This window comes from Trachypithecus francoisi, unplaced genomic scaffold (assembly GCF_009764315.1).
Source record: "Trachypithecus francoisi isolate TF-2019V2 unplaced genomic scaffold, Tfra_2.0 Lachesis_group19, whole genome shotgun sequence".
Classification (NCBI taxonomy): domain Eukaryota; kingdom Metazoa; phylum Chordata; class Mammalia; order Primates; family Cercopithecidae; genus Trachypithecus; species Trachypithecus francoisi.
The window spans coordinates 43,054,552-43,072,345 of NW_022681464.1; the positions used below are offsets into that span (position 1 = coordinate 43,054,552).

The 17,794-nt window shown below is 42.3% G+C and overlaps 1 protein-coding gene across 12 annotated transcripts in view; it reads left to right on the forward strand.

Moving 5' to 3' along the window:
• Positions 1–17,794, forward strand: part of PTPRM (protein tyrosine phosphatase receptor type M) — an 864,300-nt gene that overhangs the window by 728,498 nt on the left and 118,008 nt on the right. For all 12 annotated transcript variants that reach the window (XM_033178310.1, XM_033178302.1, XM_033178303.1 and 9 more), the window contains one exon: positions 17,250–17,337. In XM_033178310.1, the coding sequence (XP_033034201.1) occupies positions 17,250–17,337 (88 nt within the window). The remainder of the gene's footprint in view (positions 1–17,249; positions 17,338–17,794) is intronic.

Here is a 17,794-nt window from a genome sequence, read left to right on the forward strand (position 1 = left end):
GAGGGAACCTTGGTTTCCTGAGAGAGAACCAAGCGTTCTCCCAGCCGAAGGGGAAGAGGCCTGGCCTCAGGCTCCGAAGCAGTCAAGCAGCACTGCCTGGCTGGATTCGATACTATTGCTTCGTTTTTGTTGTCTCGACTTTTTCTATTCTCTTTACTTGAGGTAAGAGTTCTTGGCTTGGCTGGGCGCGTGGCTCACAACTGTAATCCCAGCACTTTGGGAGGCTGAGGTGGGCAGATCCCTTGAGCCCAGGGGTTCAAGACCAGCCTGGGCAACATGGTGAAAACCTGTCTCTACAAAAAATACAAAAATTAGCTGGTCATGGGTGTGTGCACCTGTAGTCCTAGCTACTCAGGAGGCCGAGGCAGAAGGATCACTTGAGCTCAAGAGGTCAAGGGCTGCAGTGAGCTGAGATCACACCACTGCACTCCAGCCTGGGCAACAGAGTGAGACTTTGTCTCAAACAACCATGCGAAGTTTCATTTGCAAGTCCTGTAAATGTATTTGCATATACAAGAGTTAAATTTACATCCTTCAGTAACAGAGGGAAGTGATGAGGGGATGAGGGAAGTGGTGAAGGTGAACACGAGTGACTGGAATTTGGAAAGACCTGGTGAGTTGCTGCTGAGGCCTCCTGACTGCCTTTGTCACTTGCCTCTAGGGCTTCTCATTCGCTCCTCCTCATCTGCTAGTTGTAACTTCCCAATTTCAAAGCACTTTAGAGAAATGAGTAACATTTCAAGGGAGTACATTCAGATGACTGAGGCATTCACCCAAGATCTACTGTGAGATGATGATCTCTGTGTTTTGAGAGGTGAATTTGTTCTTCCAGGATTCCCAAGGGAGGCTGTAACCACCTCTGACTCTACAGATGCGTGATCAGCACACGTGGAAATTTCCGCCCTGCTGGGATGTCTGCTCCGTACCAGTGCAGGCTGATTGTTTTCATTTATTTAGAGTCTCATCTTTACTCTTGTGGACTAAGGCTGACTGCCAGGCCTTCCCTCACAAGAAGGAGTCCATGTGCTCTAAAGTGAGAGTGTTCACATTCTTCAATAAGATAGGACATTTGGCTAAAAATCAGTCTTGAAATAAAAGGAGAGCCTCTGTGACGCTACAGATAACTTTGGGTTATAATGTTCCATACAAGTGTTTGCTTTTAAGAGTAGGCATTGAACTTTCTGGCAGAGTACATGAGATGTAATCATTTTTCACTAAACTGTTTGAAAAGAGATTTCTAACCTTATTTTCTAAATTTCTAAAATACTTACCTGTTCTAAATTTTGATCTTTAGTCACCATGGCTTAGGTATTGCAGGAAGAGCCTGGGAATTGTGCTCATGGGTTTTATAAATTAATAGGTGTCAAAAAAAAGAGTCACAAATATCACATTACAATTCCTTTTTCTGCTATACTTATTCATTTCCAAGCCTGTCATCTCTTAAAAAAAAAAAAAGTATCCTTAGATTTTCAGTCACATTTGATGGAGTTTATGTGCTCTGATTTCTGAGGTGAGGACATTTTAAAACTTTACAGGTCTCCAAGAAATAACAGGAAGAGGATGTTTGCTTTAAAAAAAGATAAGAGGAACAAGAATAAAATCCCCACCCAACTTCCAAATACTATATAGAGTCTGTGAAGGAAAAATACAGACATGGGCGGGGGTGGGGGGAATGGAAAAAAGTATCTTGGAGACAACAGCAAAAACTGGCGATCAAGTCAGTAAGGATGTACTGTCATCGAGGTCTCAGGTTTTCATATTGGAACGAGAATAGTAACAGGTGGCTTTGATGGAGCACTGGATGTATGTTGGGTGTGTCACACATGTTGAGTCTCACTGCCCTTCCTGTGGCCATGGTGTCAGGAGGGAGACTTGCTCAGTTTTCAAATAGGAAAGTGACAGGTGCCCTGGTGTGTTTATAACAGCTCACTCTGGCACAAGTGTATAAACTGGAGGGTGGCAAAGAGACCAGTCAGGAAGATACTGCAATAACGCAGGCAAGAGATGGGTTGGAGGCTGCTCTCCAAAGGAAGGGAGCAGCTGAATTTCCACAAAAACATCCATCTGCTCTCTAGATGTTTTCAAGATGCCTTTTCCAAGGAGGTATTCTTACTGCTCTCTGAGGATCTGGGCGCATTTGCACAGGCTGACTGTCAGAGTCAGGTGCAGAGGTGGAGGAAATTACAGCTCTTGAGTAGTGTGAACATCCCAAACTCCGGCAATATCTGCATCAGAGGCAAAATGAAAATTGCTGTCTCTCTGAAATGTGGGGTGACAAGACATAAGCCTAGCGTGACTTATAGAAACACAGATACTTTCAGCTGACTCTAGAACAGAGCAGTCCTCTTTGGGGGACCCGTGACAGATGACTCACTGACATCCCTATTTTCACACCCCATTAAATTACCATGACCTCTTTGGGTTTGCAAGGACACTGCAGTGAGTACAGGGGCAGGTCCAAGTTCCAGAATCTTCAAAGATTGATCTCATTGATATACATGGGAATCAAGAGATAGGCAACTCGAAAAAGTCAGCTTTGACCAAGTTTTATGTAATAAATCTAAATACTGGGGCGGAGCAAGATGGCCGAATAGGAACAGCTCCAGTCTCCAACTCCCAGCGCGAGCGACACAGACCGGTGATTTCTGCATTTTCAACTGAGGTACTGGGGCATCTCTCTAGGGAGTGCCGGACAATCGGTGCTGGTCAGCTGCTGCAGCCTGACCAGCGTGAGCTGAAGCAGGGCGAGGCATCGCCTCACCTGGAAGCGCAAGGGGGAAGGAATCCCTTTTCCTAGCCAGGGGAACTGAGACACATAACACCTGGAAAATCGCGTAACTCCCACCCCAATACTGCGCTTTAAGGAAACAGGCACACCAGGAGAATATATCCCACACCTGGCCGGGAGGGTCCCACGCCCACGGAGCCTCCCTCACTGCTAACACAGCCGTCTGCGGCGATCTATCCGCAAGGCAGCAGCGAGGCTGGGGGAGGGGCGCCCGCCATTGCTGAGGCTTAAGTAGGTAAACAAAGCCGCTGGAAGCTCGAACTGGGTGGAGCTCACAGCAGCTCAAGGAAACCTGCCTGTCTCTGTAGACTCCACCTCTGGGGACAGCCCACAGCTGAGGTCCATAGGGAAAGCAGCGGGGGCGGTGCAGAGGCGAACGACTCTGTCTGACAGCTTTGGGGAGAGCTGGATCTCCCAACGCGGAGGTTGAGATCCGAGAACGGACAGACTGCCTGCTCAGGTGGGTCCCTGACCCCTGAGTAGCCTAGCTGGGAGACATCCCCCACTAGGGGCAGTCTGACACCCCACACCTCACAGGGTGGAGTCATCCCTGAGAGGAAACTTCCAAAGGAAGAATCAGACAGGTACACTCGCTGTTCAGCAATATTCTATCTGGCAACCTCTGCTGCTGATACCCAGGCAAACAGGGTCTGGAGTGGACCTCAAGCAATCTCCAACAGACCAACAGACAGTCCTTCTGACTGTCAGACGGAAAACTATCAAACAGGAAGGACACCTATACCAAAACCCCATCAGTACGTCACCATCATCAAAGACCAGAGACAGAGAAAACCACAAAGATGGGGAAAAAGCAGGGCAGAAAAGCTGGAAATTCAAAAAATAAGAGCGCATCTCCCCCTGCAAAGGAGCGCAGCCCATCGCCAGCAACGGATCAAAGCTGGTCAGAGAATGACTTTGACGAGATGAGAGAAGAAGGCTTCAGTCCATCAAACTTCTCAGAGCTAAAGGAGGAATTACGTACCCAGCGCAAAGAAACTAAAAATCTTGAAAAAAAAGTGGAAGAATTGACAGCTAGACTAATTAATGCAGAGAAGATCATAACGAAATGACAGAGATGAAAACCATGACACGAGAAATACGTGACAAATGCACAAGCTTCAGTAACCGACTCGATCAACTGGAAGAAAGAGTATCAGCGATTGAGGATCAAATGAATGAAATGAAGCGAGAAGAGAAACCAAAAGAAAAAAGAAGAAAAAGAAATGAACAAAGCCTGCAAGAAGTATGGGATTATGTAAAAAGACCAAATCTACGTCTGATTGGGGTGCCTGAAAGTGAGGGGGAAAATGGAACCAAGTTGGAAAACACTCTTCAGGATATCATCCAGGAGAACTTCCCCAACCTAGTAGGGCAGGCCAACATTCAAATTCAGGAAATACAGAGAACGCCACAAAGATACTCCTCCAGAAGAGCAACTCCAAGACACATAATTGCCAGATTCACCAAAGTTGAAATGAAGGAAAAAATCTTAAGGGCAGCCAGAGAGAAAGGTCGGGTTACCCACAAAGGGAAGCCCATCAGACTAACAGCAGATCTCTCGGCAGAAACTCTACAAGCCAGAAGAGTGGGGGCCAATATTCAACGTTCTTAAAGAAAAGAATTTTCAACCCAGAATTTCATATCCAGCCAAACTAAGTTTCATCAGTGAAGGAGAAATAAAATCCTTTACAGATAAGCAAATGCTTAGAGATTTTGTCACCACCAGGCCTGCCTTACAAGAGACCCTGAAGGAAGCCCTAAACATGGAAAGGAACAACCGGTACCAGCCATTGCAAAAACATGCCAAAATGTAAAGACCATCGAGGCTAGGAAGAAACTGCATCAACTAATGAGCAAAATAACCAGTTAATATCATAATGACAGGATCAAGTTCACACATAACAATATTAACCTTAAATGTAAATGGACTAAATGCTCCAATTAAAAGACACAGACTGGCAAACTGGATAAAGAGTCAAGACCCATCAGTCTGCTGTATTCAGGAGACCCATCTCACATGCAGAGACATACATAGGCTCAAAATAAAGGGATGGAGAAGATCTACCAAGCAAATGGAGAACAAAAAAAGCAGGGGTTGCAATCCTAGTCTCTGATAAAACAGACTTTAAACCATCAAAGATCAAAAGAGACAAAGAAGGCCATTACATAATGGTAAAGGATCAATTCAACAGGAAGAGCTAACTCTCCTAAATATATATGCACCCAATACAGGAGCACCCAGATTCATAAAGCAAGTCCTTAGAGACCTACAAAGAGACTTAGACTCCCATACAATAATAATGGGAGACTTCAACACTCCACTGTCAACATTAGACAGATCAACGAGACAGAAAGTTAACAAGGATATCCAGGAATTGAACTCATCTCTGCACCAAGCGGCCTAATAGACATCTATAGAACTCTCCACCCCAAATCAACAGAATATACATTCTTCTCAGCACCACATCGCACTTATTCCAAAATTGACCACATAATTGGAAGTAAAGCACTCCTCAGCAAATGTACAAGAACAGAAATTATAACAAACTGTCTCTCAGACCACAGTGCAATCAAACTAGAACTCAGGACTAAGAAACTCAATCAAAACCGCTCAACTACATGGAAACTGAACAACCTGCTCCTGAATGACTACTGGGTACATAACGAAATGAAAGCAGAAATAAAGATGTTCTTTGAAACCAATGAGAACAAAGATACAACATACCAGAATCTCTGGGACACATTTAAAGCAGTGTAGAGGGAAATTTATAGCACTAAATGCCCACAAGAGAAAGCAGGAAAGATCTAAAATTGACACTCTAACATCACAATTAAAAGAACTAGAGAGGCAAGAGCAAACACATTCAAAAGCTAGCAGAAGGCAAGAAATAACTAAGATCAGAGCAGAACTGAAGGAGATAGAGACACAAAAAACCCTCCAAAAAATCAATGAATCCAGGAGTTGGTTTTTTGAAAAGATCAACAAAATTGACAGACCGCTAGCAAGACTAATAAAGAAGAAAAGAGAGAGGAATCAATAGACGCAATAAAAAATGATAAAGGGGATATCACCCCGACCCCACAGAAATACAAACAACCATCAGAGAATACTATAAATGCCTCTACGCAAATCAACTAGAAAATCTAGAAGAAATGGATAATTTCCTGGACACTTACACTCTCCCAAGACTAAACCAGGAAGAGTTGAATCCCTGAATAGACCAATAGCAGGCTCTGAAATTGAGGCAACAATTAATAGCCTACCCCAAAAAAAGTCCAGGACCAGATGGATTCACAGCTGAATTCTACCAGAGGTACAAGGAGGAGCTGGTACCATTCCTTCTGAACTATTCCAATCAATAGAAAAAGAGGGAATCCTCCCTAACTCATTTTATGAGGCCAACATCATCCTGATACCAAGCCTGGCAGAGACACAACAAAAAAGAGAATTTTAGACCAATATCCCTGATGAACATCGATGCAAAAATCCTCAATAAAACTGGCAAACCGGATTCAGCAGCACATCAAAAAGCTTATCCACCATGATCAAGTGGGCTTCATCCCTGGGATGCAAGGCTGGTTCAACATTCGCAAATCAATAAACGTAATCCAGCATATAAACAGAACCAAAGACAAGAACCACATGATTATCTCAATAGATGCAGAAAAGGCTTTTGACAAAATTCAACAGCCCTTTATGCTAAAAACGCTCAATAAATTCGGTATTGATGGAACGTACCTCAAAATAATAAGAGCTATTTATGACAAACCCACAGCTAATATCATACTGAATGGGCAAAAACTGGAAAAATTCCCTTTGAAAACTGGCACAAGACAGGGATGCCCTCTCTCACCACTCCTATTCAACATAGTGTTGGAAGTTCTGGCTAGGGCAATCAGGCAAGAGAAAGAAATCAAGGGTATCCAGTTAGGAAAAGAAGAAGTCAAATTGTCCCTGTTTGCAGATGACATGATTGTATATTTAGAAAAACCCATCGTCTCAGCCCAAAATCTCCTTAAGCTGATAAGCAACTTCAGCAAAGTCTCAGGATACAAAATTAATGTGCAAAAATCACAAGCATTCTTATACACCAGTAACAGACGCAGAGAGCCAAATCAGGAATGAACTTCCATTCACAATTGCTTCAAAGAGAATAAAATACCTAGGAATCCAGCTTACAAGGGATGTAAAGGACCTCTTCAAGGAGAACTACAAACCACTGCTCAGTGAAATCAAAGAGGACACAAACAAATGGAAGAACATACCATGCTCATGGATAGGAAGAATCAATATCGTGAAAATGGCCATACTGCCCAAGGTGATTTATAGATTCAATGCCATCCCCATCAAGCTACCAATGACTTTCTTCACAGAATTGGAAAAAACTGCTTTAAAGTTCATATGGAACCAAAAAAGAGCCCGCATTGCCAAGACAATCCTAAGTCAAAAGGACAAAGCTGGAGGCGTCACGCTACCTGACTTCAAACTATACTACAAGGCTACAGTAACCAAAACAGCATGGTACTGGTACCACAACAGAGATATAGACCAATGGAACAGAACAGAGTCCTCAGAAATAATACCACACATCTACAGCCATCTGATCTTTGACAAACCTGAGAAAAACAAGAAATGGGGAAAGGATTCCCTATTTAATAAATGGTGCTGGGAAAATTGGCTAGCCATAAGTAGAAAGCTGAAACTGGATCCTTTCCTTACCCCTTATACGAAAATTAATTCAAGATGGATTAGAGACTTAAATGTTAGACCTAATACCATAAAAACCCTAGAAGAAAACTAGGTAGTACCATTCAGGACATAGGCATGGGCAAGGACTTCATGTCTAAAACACCAAAAGCAACGGCAGCAAAAGCCAAAATTGACAAATGGGATCTAATTAAACTAAAGAGCTTTTGCACAGCAAAAGAAACTACCATCAGAGTGAACAGGCAACCTACAGAATGGGAGAAAATTTTTGCAACCTACTCATCTGACAAAGGGCTAATATCCAGAATCTACAAAGAACTCAAACAAATATACAAGAAAAAAACAAACAACCCCATCAAAAAGTGGGGAAGGATATGAACAGACATTTCTCAAAAGAAGACATCCATACAGCCAACAGACACATGAAAAAATGCTCATCATCACTCGCCATCAGAGAAATGCAAATCAAAACCACAATGAGATACCATCTCACACCAGTTAGAATGGCAATCATTAAGAAGTCAGGAAACATAGATGTTGGAGAGGATGTGGAGAAATAGGAACACTTTTACACTGTTGGTGGGATTGTAAACTAGTTCAACCATTATGGAAAACAGTATGGCGATTCCTCAAGGATCTAGAACTAGATGTACCATATGACCCAGCCATCCCACTACTGGGTATATACCCAAAGGATTATAAATTACTCTACTACAAAGACACATGCACACGTATGTTTATTGCGGCACTATTCACAATAGCAAAGACTTGGAATCAACCCAAATGTCCATCTGTGACAGACTGGATTAAGAAAATGTGGCACATATACACCATGGAATACTATGCAGCCATCAAAAAGGATGAGTTTGCGTCCTTTGTAGGGACATGGATGCAGCTGGAAACCATCATTCTTAGCAAACTATCACAAGAAGAGAAAACCAAACACCGCATGTTCTCACTCATAGGTGGGAACTGAACAATGAGATCACTTGGACTCGGAAGGGGAACATCACACACTGGGGCCTATCAGGGGAGGGGGGGGAGGAGGGATTGCATTGGGGAGTTATACATGATATAAACGTTATGCACATGTACCCTAGAACTTAAAGTATAATAAAAAATAAAGAAAAAAAAAATAGGTTTCCAAAATACAGTAAAAGGATAAGAATTTTGATGAATACAGTGATTGTTTATTAAAATGGATTCTTTGAAAGCATTCTTTAAAATAAAAATAAAAAAAAAATAAAAAAAAAAATAAATCTAAATACGTAGAAACCCTTTGTCCAGCTTCTCCAGGACACCATCCTCATTCCATAAGAAGCAGCAGAGATTCTTACAGGAAGAAGGAGTCTGGAAATGGGGCCTTTGACTTCTAAACTGATGAAATATTCTTGTGATGAGCCCTTGAGAGCCCCTGAAGGGGGGTGCCAAGGAAACAAGGACTCCCTGAAATGCAGCTGAGAGCTTCATCATGGGCAAGACGACAGAGGCACCAGCCTCGAGAAGACGTTCCAGATAAGGGGAGCCCCAGGCATGGCTGAGGATGTAGGTCTCTGTTTTTTTTTTTTTTTTGAGACTGAGTCTGGCTCTGTCGCCCAGGCTGGAATGCAGTGGCCAGATCTCAGCTCACTGCAAGCTCCGCCTCCCGGGTTTACGCCATTCTCCTGCCTCAGCCTCCCGAGTAGCTGGGACTACAGGCGCCCGCCTCGTCGCCCGGCTAGTTTTTTGTATTCTTTAGTAGAGACGGGGTTTCACCGTATTAGCCAGGGTGGTCTCGATCTCCTGACCTTGTGATCCGCCCGTCTCGGCCTCCCAAAGTGCTGGGATTACAGGCTTGAGCCACCGCGCCCGGCCAGGTCTCTGTTATTAAACCGTTTTCTAGGGAACAAAAGGAAAGAGGAGTGCAGGCCAAGAAAGGGTTGAATATTCCCTAACAACCCACCCTCTGCTTCTTACAATTAATGCCCTACTGACGCTCACCCCAATTATATCAAAATCATCTCCTTTTTGGAGCCGCCTTACTCTGTGTCAGTCTCTACAATCCCACGGAACATCGGCCTTGTCCAAGGAATGTTCAGCAGCCGTGAACACTGTAGTTACTGTTTGCATGACTATCTCCCCTTGTCACTCACTTGAAGGATGTGATTTTTGCTCTTACCACTTGATCAGTGGTTCTCAACTTATTTCTGCTCCAGTGTCCTTGAGGGCTGTGTCACTTCATTAGCGGGAGCTGACTACCACCGTGCTGCTGAAAGCGGGAAGAAAGGGGACTTTGGAAACTGAGCAAATTTGAAGAGAAAGAAAGGCAACTTGATTGAGGGTCCCTCCAGGGTGTGCATACTTACATCACCAGGAAGCTTTGCTGTGCAGATGGCGATAGGACTGTGCCACCGAACTGGCTCATTCCATAAAACGTGGTAACCAGAAATCCTTGGTGTCTTAAGACCCATGGCTGGGGTGACTTGAGAATGCCACATGCACAGTGCAATGCAGCAGGCACAAAGCCACAAGTTCTGGGCCAGCTTTGTGGCCAAATGGAGGCGCACTAAGTTCAGAAAGGAATGGCCTTGGCTCGAGTCCCAGCTCTTCTGTTTACCAGCTGTGTGATTTCAGGAGAGTCACTCAAAGTCTTTCATACTAAATTTCCTTATCTATACAACAGGATAAAAATGCTCACCCCCGATAGGGCTTCACAAACCTTATAAACATGTATGGATCAACAGGAAATATATGACACTGCTGTGAAAAGGCACTCGTAAAATCCCTCATTCAGAGTAATATTCAACAGAATAAGAAACATATTCTAAAACTCAGTCAGACATCATGGGGACTGTTTATAGGCGTGAAAACATTGTGTGTGTGTGTATATATATATATATATATTTATTTATTTAGGCGGCAACCCTCAATCCCATTATCAAAAGAGAAAAAGATGTTAGGTAAAGGAAGATAATTATACGATAACTATTGCCAAGATCATGGATGGCCATTCTGAATCCTGCAAAATAGAAAAATTCTGCACAATTTCAAATTGGATTAAGTTGCAATAAAAAGTGGCCAGAGATTAGCAGCTTCTTTAAAAGATCAATGAATGTTCACATTTAGATTTCAGTTTGTTTAGAAACCTAGTTCGTGTGTCTAGATTCTTGTTTTCACCCAGTCCTCACCTCTCTCACCCGTGAAGCGTCATGTGCTCCTTTTGCCTGCCTTTGTTCAGGACGCTGGAGAATGGCAGAGACCAGTAACCATTGCCACCACTGTGCCTGAACTTCTGGGGCACCCAGCTTTGTGGTCCATCAGGCTGTTAGGTGGCTTCAGTTGCTTTAGTGCTGTAGCAATAAATAGTTTATATGGGATCTAATAAAATGTGACGCTTCGAAGCACCAGAAGAGAAGTCTGAGCAGAAAACAAAGAAAGTTCACAGTTTGCATGCCCCAGTGAGTTCATCTTCCTTCTTTCAGGGTGACGATTTTAGTCATTTTTACATGCACAATTTTATTCATATGAGAAAGGGAGGAAACATTCTGTTTCAGAAGCATCTAAAAAACCTGATCCTGCACTGCCTGAAAACATACTGTACATTATGTACAGCCTTGACCTGCATCCCTTTCTTTCTGGCAGCTTTTCTGTTGAATAGGATTTTTTTTCTCCTTTTTTAATATCTAGGAGCTGTGGCATTTTTAACAGACTGCATCATTTTGGAGTAATGTTCTCTTGAGGTGGGCAACTGAGATGTATAATTATATCCCGTGGAAAATGATGGTGGTATGAGGGGTGGGGAAGGAGGTTATTGAATTACAAAAACATGTTTCCTATTCAGAAAAAAATGACAGTATGCAGGATGTTCAATTTCCTTCTGCTCTGTGCCCATGGAGAGTGCAGCATCTTCAAGTGGAGGAAGTCATTGGTATTCACTGGAGCTTGCCTGGTTTCATTTTTATTGTTTTGGAGACCGATTACTCTTTCAGAGTGGTTCCCAGGTCTGCTGCCTCTTTGCGGTATATATGAGCTAAGGTAGTCAGAGGAAACACTTTAATTACATTTTAAGTAGAATAAAAGCATAAGTATATTTATGAAAATTCTCACAGAAGGTGCAGTGAGACCATTAACTTAAATCCCAAAAACACATGTAGTGTTTTTTCATAATAGAAAGTTCATAGTGGGTGTGTTAAATTATACCCGCATATTTAGAATCTGCCCTAAACACTAAATATTGCCTAAATGTGCGTATTATATTCAAAATTCCCCCTAGAAAACTTGTGCTGGGGGCAGGGGCCATCACTGCCTGCCTCCCACACTTGTCCTTAAGTTGCTGCTCTGCAGATGGGACGTCCTCAGCGGCTCAATGATGCTTTTAGCCTTGGTTCCCTCAGCCATCCCTCCTGCTGTCTCTCATTGGGCCTCTTGTTCAAAATTATGCCTGAGCTTTGGTCAAATTTGATTTTAGCAAGCCTGAACATAATTCTGTCAAGGGAAGACTCCGAGGTGAGAGATAGAGGAGGAGTTGGAGGTTGTGCTTAAACTTGAACGTAAGGATTTGTCTCAGGCATAGAGAGATGCAAGAAGATAAGCAAAATTTCCCCCCAGAGACCAGAAGCCAGTCGTTGGCATATGCTTCGAAAATCCTTACTCCAAAGAACAAAGTTCTTTTCTTTCTATCAGCACTGGGAGGATTCACAACCTGATTGTCTTTACTTTCAACAAGTGTGAGAGGAATCCTTCTTTTCTAGAAAATAAATTATGTGGTGATTACTTCCGAAGAATATTGATTCAGAGTAGAACTCTTCTTAAAGCATTCAATATTCAATTTATGTAAACTTAAAAGAACATGTTTAACTTTTGACCTCTTGAAGATAAAAATGATAGCTAAAGAACCTTTCTTTCTTGCCCAAAGAAAAATGCACAGGCGAACATCTTATAAAATGTGCATTGACTTCGCTTAATTTATTAAAAGATATTTAAAAGTGAAAAAGCATGTGAAAAGGAACATAATAGAATAATTGCATAGTAAAGTTACACATAACCCAATGTTATTTGATTTTCCTCAGGCACATTTTACTGTTGTGTTTATTAGTGATTATGCCAATCTCATGGTCTGCAAAAAAAAAAAAAAAAAAAAAGGGGGTGGACTCACAGAGTCAGTAGAGAATCCTCAGTCTCTCTAGGGAAGGAAGAATGAAGGCAGTATAGCTGCCACCTCTGCAGCTGCACATCTGTGGCAGTCCTGGCTGCAAACCAGACATGAATCAGTATTCTAAGGCACTGACGGCAGTGTTCCTGTCCCAGTTACCATACTTGCTCTGAGAATTGTTAACCCGGAAAGCAACCAGGGGCACAGTCTGAGAGATCCATGTACCATATCATGGCTTCTCTGAACACTCAGTGGCTCCAGAGCTACAGATAAAGTTTTATTTTTTAACTAAAAATTTAAACAATTGGCTTTTGTCTCACTTTAGGCATAAGAAGAAGTCTAAAGTACATATTTTCTCAGATATCTGGAAAGTATATGCTAGAAAAACCATAATATTCAAAACGGGATCCATCTTAGGAAAAACCATTTTTAATCTCATAACAAAAGGAAATAAAAGCCAAGGCAACCAATCTAGAAAGACTTTCCCTTTTCTCCTTGGGCTCCCGTAGGTATATTACTTATTTTCCAAGCCAGGGATAAGGACACGTGGTCTCAATAATCCAAATGTATCCATGGGGAAATTGGCCATATAATTGGAAGTAACACTTACAGAAAATGCAACACACCGTCACCATATCTGCATGGAGTCAGGAGACAGTGACATTTATCTGTGGAGGCACTAGTTATCTGTCCTTTTCCTCAGATCATCTCTAATTTTGTTTTTTAAAAAATACATTTTGCCATTTATAGTGATTCATATAATTCCTGGATAAGAAGTTGGGAGGCTCATTGCAAGAAGTTGAACTTTTCCGACAATGGCTTCCATGCAATGAACACATATGTATGAGAAAAAAAAATTCCTGTTTTATAAAAGTAATAGTTAAAACATTTTAAATATTCTTTTGTTGTAAACGTCCTTTCAGAGACAAGCAGAGATAATCTCGGCATGGAAAACAGTTGTTGGCGATGTGTACTTAAGTTGACTTAATAGTGTTTTCTTCTCAAGGTCATTGGGGTAAGGGTGGTAGAGAAAACGCAGTGGATAAAGAGTCAGAGACACTGACTTCTGATCTAGGTTGTGTTAGAAGCTGTTGAGGTGTCTGTCTTCATCTCATGTCCCTCAGCTGTAAAGGACAGCTCATGTCCTCGCCTCCAGTGAGGATCAGGTGAGATGATGGACTCATTCACCTGCACATACTTGTTGATACTCTCAAAATAAGTGTTCAGAGATGGATAAAACTTGGGCCCCATCTGTAGGAAAACATTCTGGGAATTGTAGTGCTCAAATGCAGTACAATTGGTTATTGTTTCATTTGTTGATTTGTGTCTGTTTCTTGGTCACCAATTAAATGAAAATAATACAACTAAAATAACTATTTTTAAATACAAGGACTATTGGCAGTCCTGTAATAACCACAAATGCTAAAGAAACACAGCTGTGATGTGAGCGTCATTCCCCACAAGGGAGCCTCTGTGTGTCCAGAGAGGGCAGGGACTCTTATGTGGCTCGGGTCCCCACGTGAAGGCTCAGGGAATCTAGGGGCATTTTCTGTATGAGTTGAGGCTGTGGATTTACTGGAAGACTTCAAAGTCTCAAAGTCAGTTTTCTTCTTCCATCTTCCTACAAAAAACAAAATCTGAGAACTTTTTAGGTGGGTGGAAAAGGCAGAGGGAAGTGAAATCGGTAATTAATCATGACAAACTCAAAGTGGAATTAAATCGTTGGAAGTCAAATAATAGTTATTACTCAAATATAAAATTATTGTCATTCATAGAATAACAAAGACAGTATTCAGAAAAAGAGTATCTGACTTTAAAATCCCTGAAGCTATTTTTAAATGCATGTTGTACGGCAGAATAGAAGTTACATGTTTGAATATGTCCCCTGATTATATAAAGGTCTTGTTCTAGATGGAATCAACTAGCCATTTTTAATGATAGTATTTCTATTGAGTTAATTTATTAATAACCTGAAAATGTTTCTATTTGTATTTGCCCTGTATCATACAGTGTTTTACTTTTTGTATTAGTCCATTGTCATGCTGCCAGGAAGAAATACCCGAGGCTAGGCACAATGGCTCACTCCTGTAATCCCAGCAGGTGAATCCCAAGGTGGGTGAATCACTTGAGGTCAGGAGTTTGAGACCAGCCTGGCCAACGTGGTGAAACCCTGTCTGTACTAAAAATACAAAAAGCAGCCAGACGTGGTGGTATGTGCCTGTAATTCCAGCCACTCGGGAGGGTAAGACATGAGAATCGTTTGAACCCAGGAGGCAGAGGTTGCAGTGAGCTGAGATCGTGCCACTGCACTCTAGCCTGGGTGACAGAGTGAGACTCTGTCTCAAATTTAAAAAAGAAGAAAGAAATACCCAAAACCAGGTAATTTATAAAGGAAAGAGGTTTAATTGACGCACAGTTCCATGGGGCTGGGGAAGCCGCGGGAAACTTACAGTCACGGCAGAAGGGGAAGCAAACACATCTTTCTTCACATGGTGGCAGCAAGGAAGAGTGCCGAGTGAAGGGTGGGAAAGCCCCTTATAAAACCATCAAATCTCATGAGAACTCACTCACTATCAGGAAAACGGCGTGGAGGAAACCACCACTGTGATTCAATTATCTCCCACCGGCTCCCTCCCACAACACATGGTGATTATGGGAACTACAACTGAAGATGAGATTTGGGTGGGGACACAGCCAAACCATGTCACTCTTCAACTAGCGACACATAGTGCGAGTCTGTTAACACAGCTGTTCGTATATCGCACGTCTGATCCTACCGTGTTTTTGAAATGATAAATATGAGGTAAAAACTGTTATGATGATAAAGTGTTGCCTATGATCACAACTAAGGGACCTTAAGTTAAGATGAGTAGATTAAACCTCTTAACTCTTAGGTGTGTAGTGTTCTTTTTTTCACTCTTCTGTGTTGTGTGATAAAATGGTGTTGCTCAGCTGTTTTGTTGGGTGGATGTACTGAGGACAAGATCTGAAGCCTGAGGGCAGGACAGACCTGGGACTGGGGTCTTCTCCAGCCAGTCTCTGATGTGAGCTCGGTTGTATGGTAACAGCAGTATCCATACCCACCAAGCCACAGAAAAGGCATGGACTTGGCAAACTATGTCAGGTCCATTCCATTCAACGGCGGAATGAAATCTGCAGACTGTGGATAGGTAGGTTTTCCAAGCCTTAGAGCCCCTTGCACACTTAAGCTGCAGAAATAAAGCTTCATTTTGAGATCAAAGCCAAAACATACTACAACCAAACACCACAGTTATTCATTCATTCAGTAACTAATTACTGGATTCCAAACGTAAATGATGAACACACAACCCCCGCTCTCAGGGAGTCCACAGCCTGGTGGCAGAGACAGACACAGAAACAACAGAGGATGCCAAGCACTGTCCACTTAGTGGTCAGAATACTGTGCAGCACACAGGTGGGCAGAGTGGGGCACAGATACCCCATGGCGTCTGCAAGCAGTGTGTCCTACTGCAGCAGTGCTAAGCAACAGTTTACCTCATGAGGGAGAGTCGGACCCATGAAAGGGAATACATACATTCTACCTAGCGACAGACTAATCTCAAAATATTGTAAATGGTGGAAATGGCCAAGATGGCTGAACACCACAGGTGAGATGGAGACTGGGGAGGAAGGAAGAGCTTCTGTTTGGGAGAGAACTTGAAAGCCACCCTGGAGCACACTGAGGACACGAGTCCCTAATGCCCTGTTCTCTGGCCCCAAAGCATTCCCAAATGGCGCTCATTCATCTGCTCGCCCTTCGTCTCTTCTTCTTTCCCCCTCTCTTCCTTCCCAGTGGGTGCCAGGAAGTATATGAATACTGTGGCAAAAACAAGAAATAGCTTTAATGAATCCTGTTCACTTCTGTGGGAGGTTCTCCCATAACCTCCTCACATAGTTGACCACATAAAGGTAAAATGTAGTGTGAACTGAAGTGGAAATAAAGTCACACATTTTTTGTTTTCTACTTGTCCACTGAGAGTAGAGGACATTTTCATTACAGCTTGAACAAAAAAAAAAATAACCTGAAGATTAAAGACTCCAGGCATCATAATGCCAAATCCCTAAATAAATGAACATCCAAACTCCATTAAAAATAAAGAGAAAACTCTGGCAGAGTTTATTACAGGATTTTAGCCTGGAAGTCATGCCGTCTCAGCTTACCTACTCTCATGTTTTAACAAAAAGTAACCTTTCTTCAATTAGCAATTAGGGAGAAAAAGACATCACTGTATCTCTTACAAGAATTTGAAAAATGACAATATAATTAGGAAATTGAGAGAAACGTTAATTTTTCTGTATTAAATATTCAGGTGGGATGGGGATGAACATGTGACCATTTTTACGGGGTTAGAGAAATTGTGGGTTCACCCTTCAGCCTCCATCCCTGTGTTTGTAAGATACTAACTAAAGGAAAACAACATTTACAAAAAGCTAAATGAAATATTTAAAATGTAATATAGTGTAATAATCCCTTATCTCGTTCCTGTGGGCATTCTTTCCTTCTTGACCCCTGTTCTACATTTTTTAAGAACATCCTCCATCGTTAAGATCCCTCGGTTTACTGTGCCAAGTTGTAATTCTCAGTCTCTCTTTCCTTCTAGAGCTTCTTTGAAGGGCAGTCTGCACCATGGGACTCGGCTAAGAAAGATGAGAACAGAATGAAGAACAGATACGGGAATATCATTGCATGTAAGTGTCAACAGTGTCATTGTGCTGTTGTAGAACTTCCTTTTCGCATCTGGTGAGATTGACCACCAGGCTCATACAGAGGAAATTTACAGTGCAATTACCGCCTTCATCCTTCTAGAAGAGCTGGTGTTACGCCCGAACTAAAGAAGGGAATAACTGTCTACCCCCACTTCATCATTGCACTGTTGTTATGGGCCCTGTTTCACTTTTAGATTTAAGGTTTGGGTAACATAGGTAACATTAAAATGCTGAGAAGGAAAATGCGTATTGGATGGAGTAAACATAATAGTCCTAATGTTTCCCAGCTGCTATGTGAGAATGAATGGAAATCATGATGCACAGCATGCCTTAATGCAAGGAACTCAGAGTTCTCTGCTAACGTTAACTCATTAATCCTGTGGACAGTGGGTTAGGTAGGTCAGTAATAGCCCCATTTTCAGGACAGGAAACTGAAACT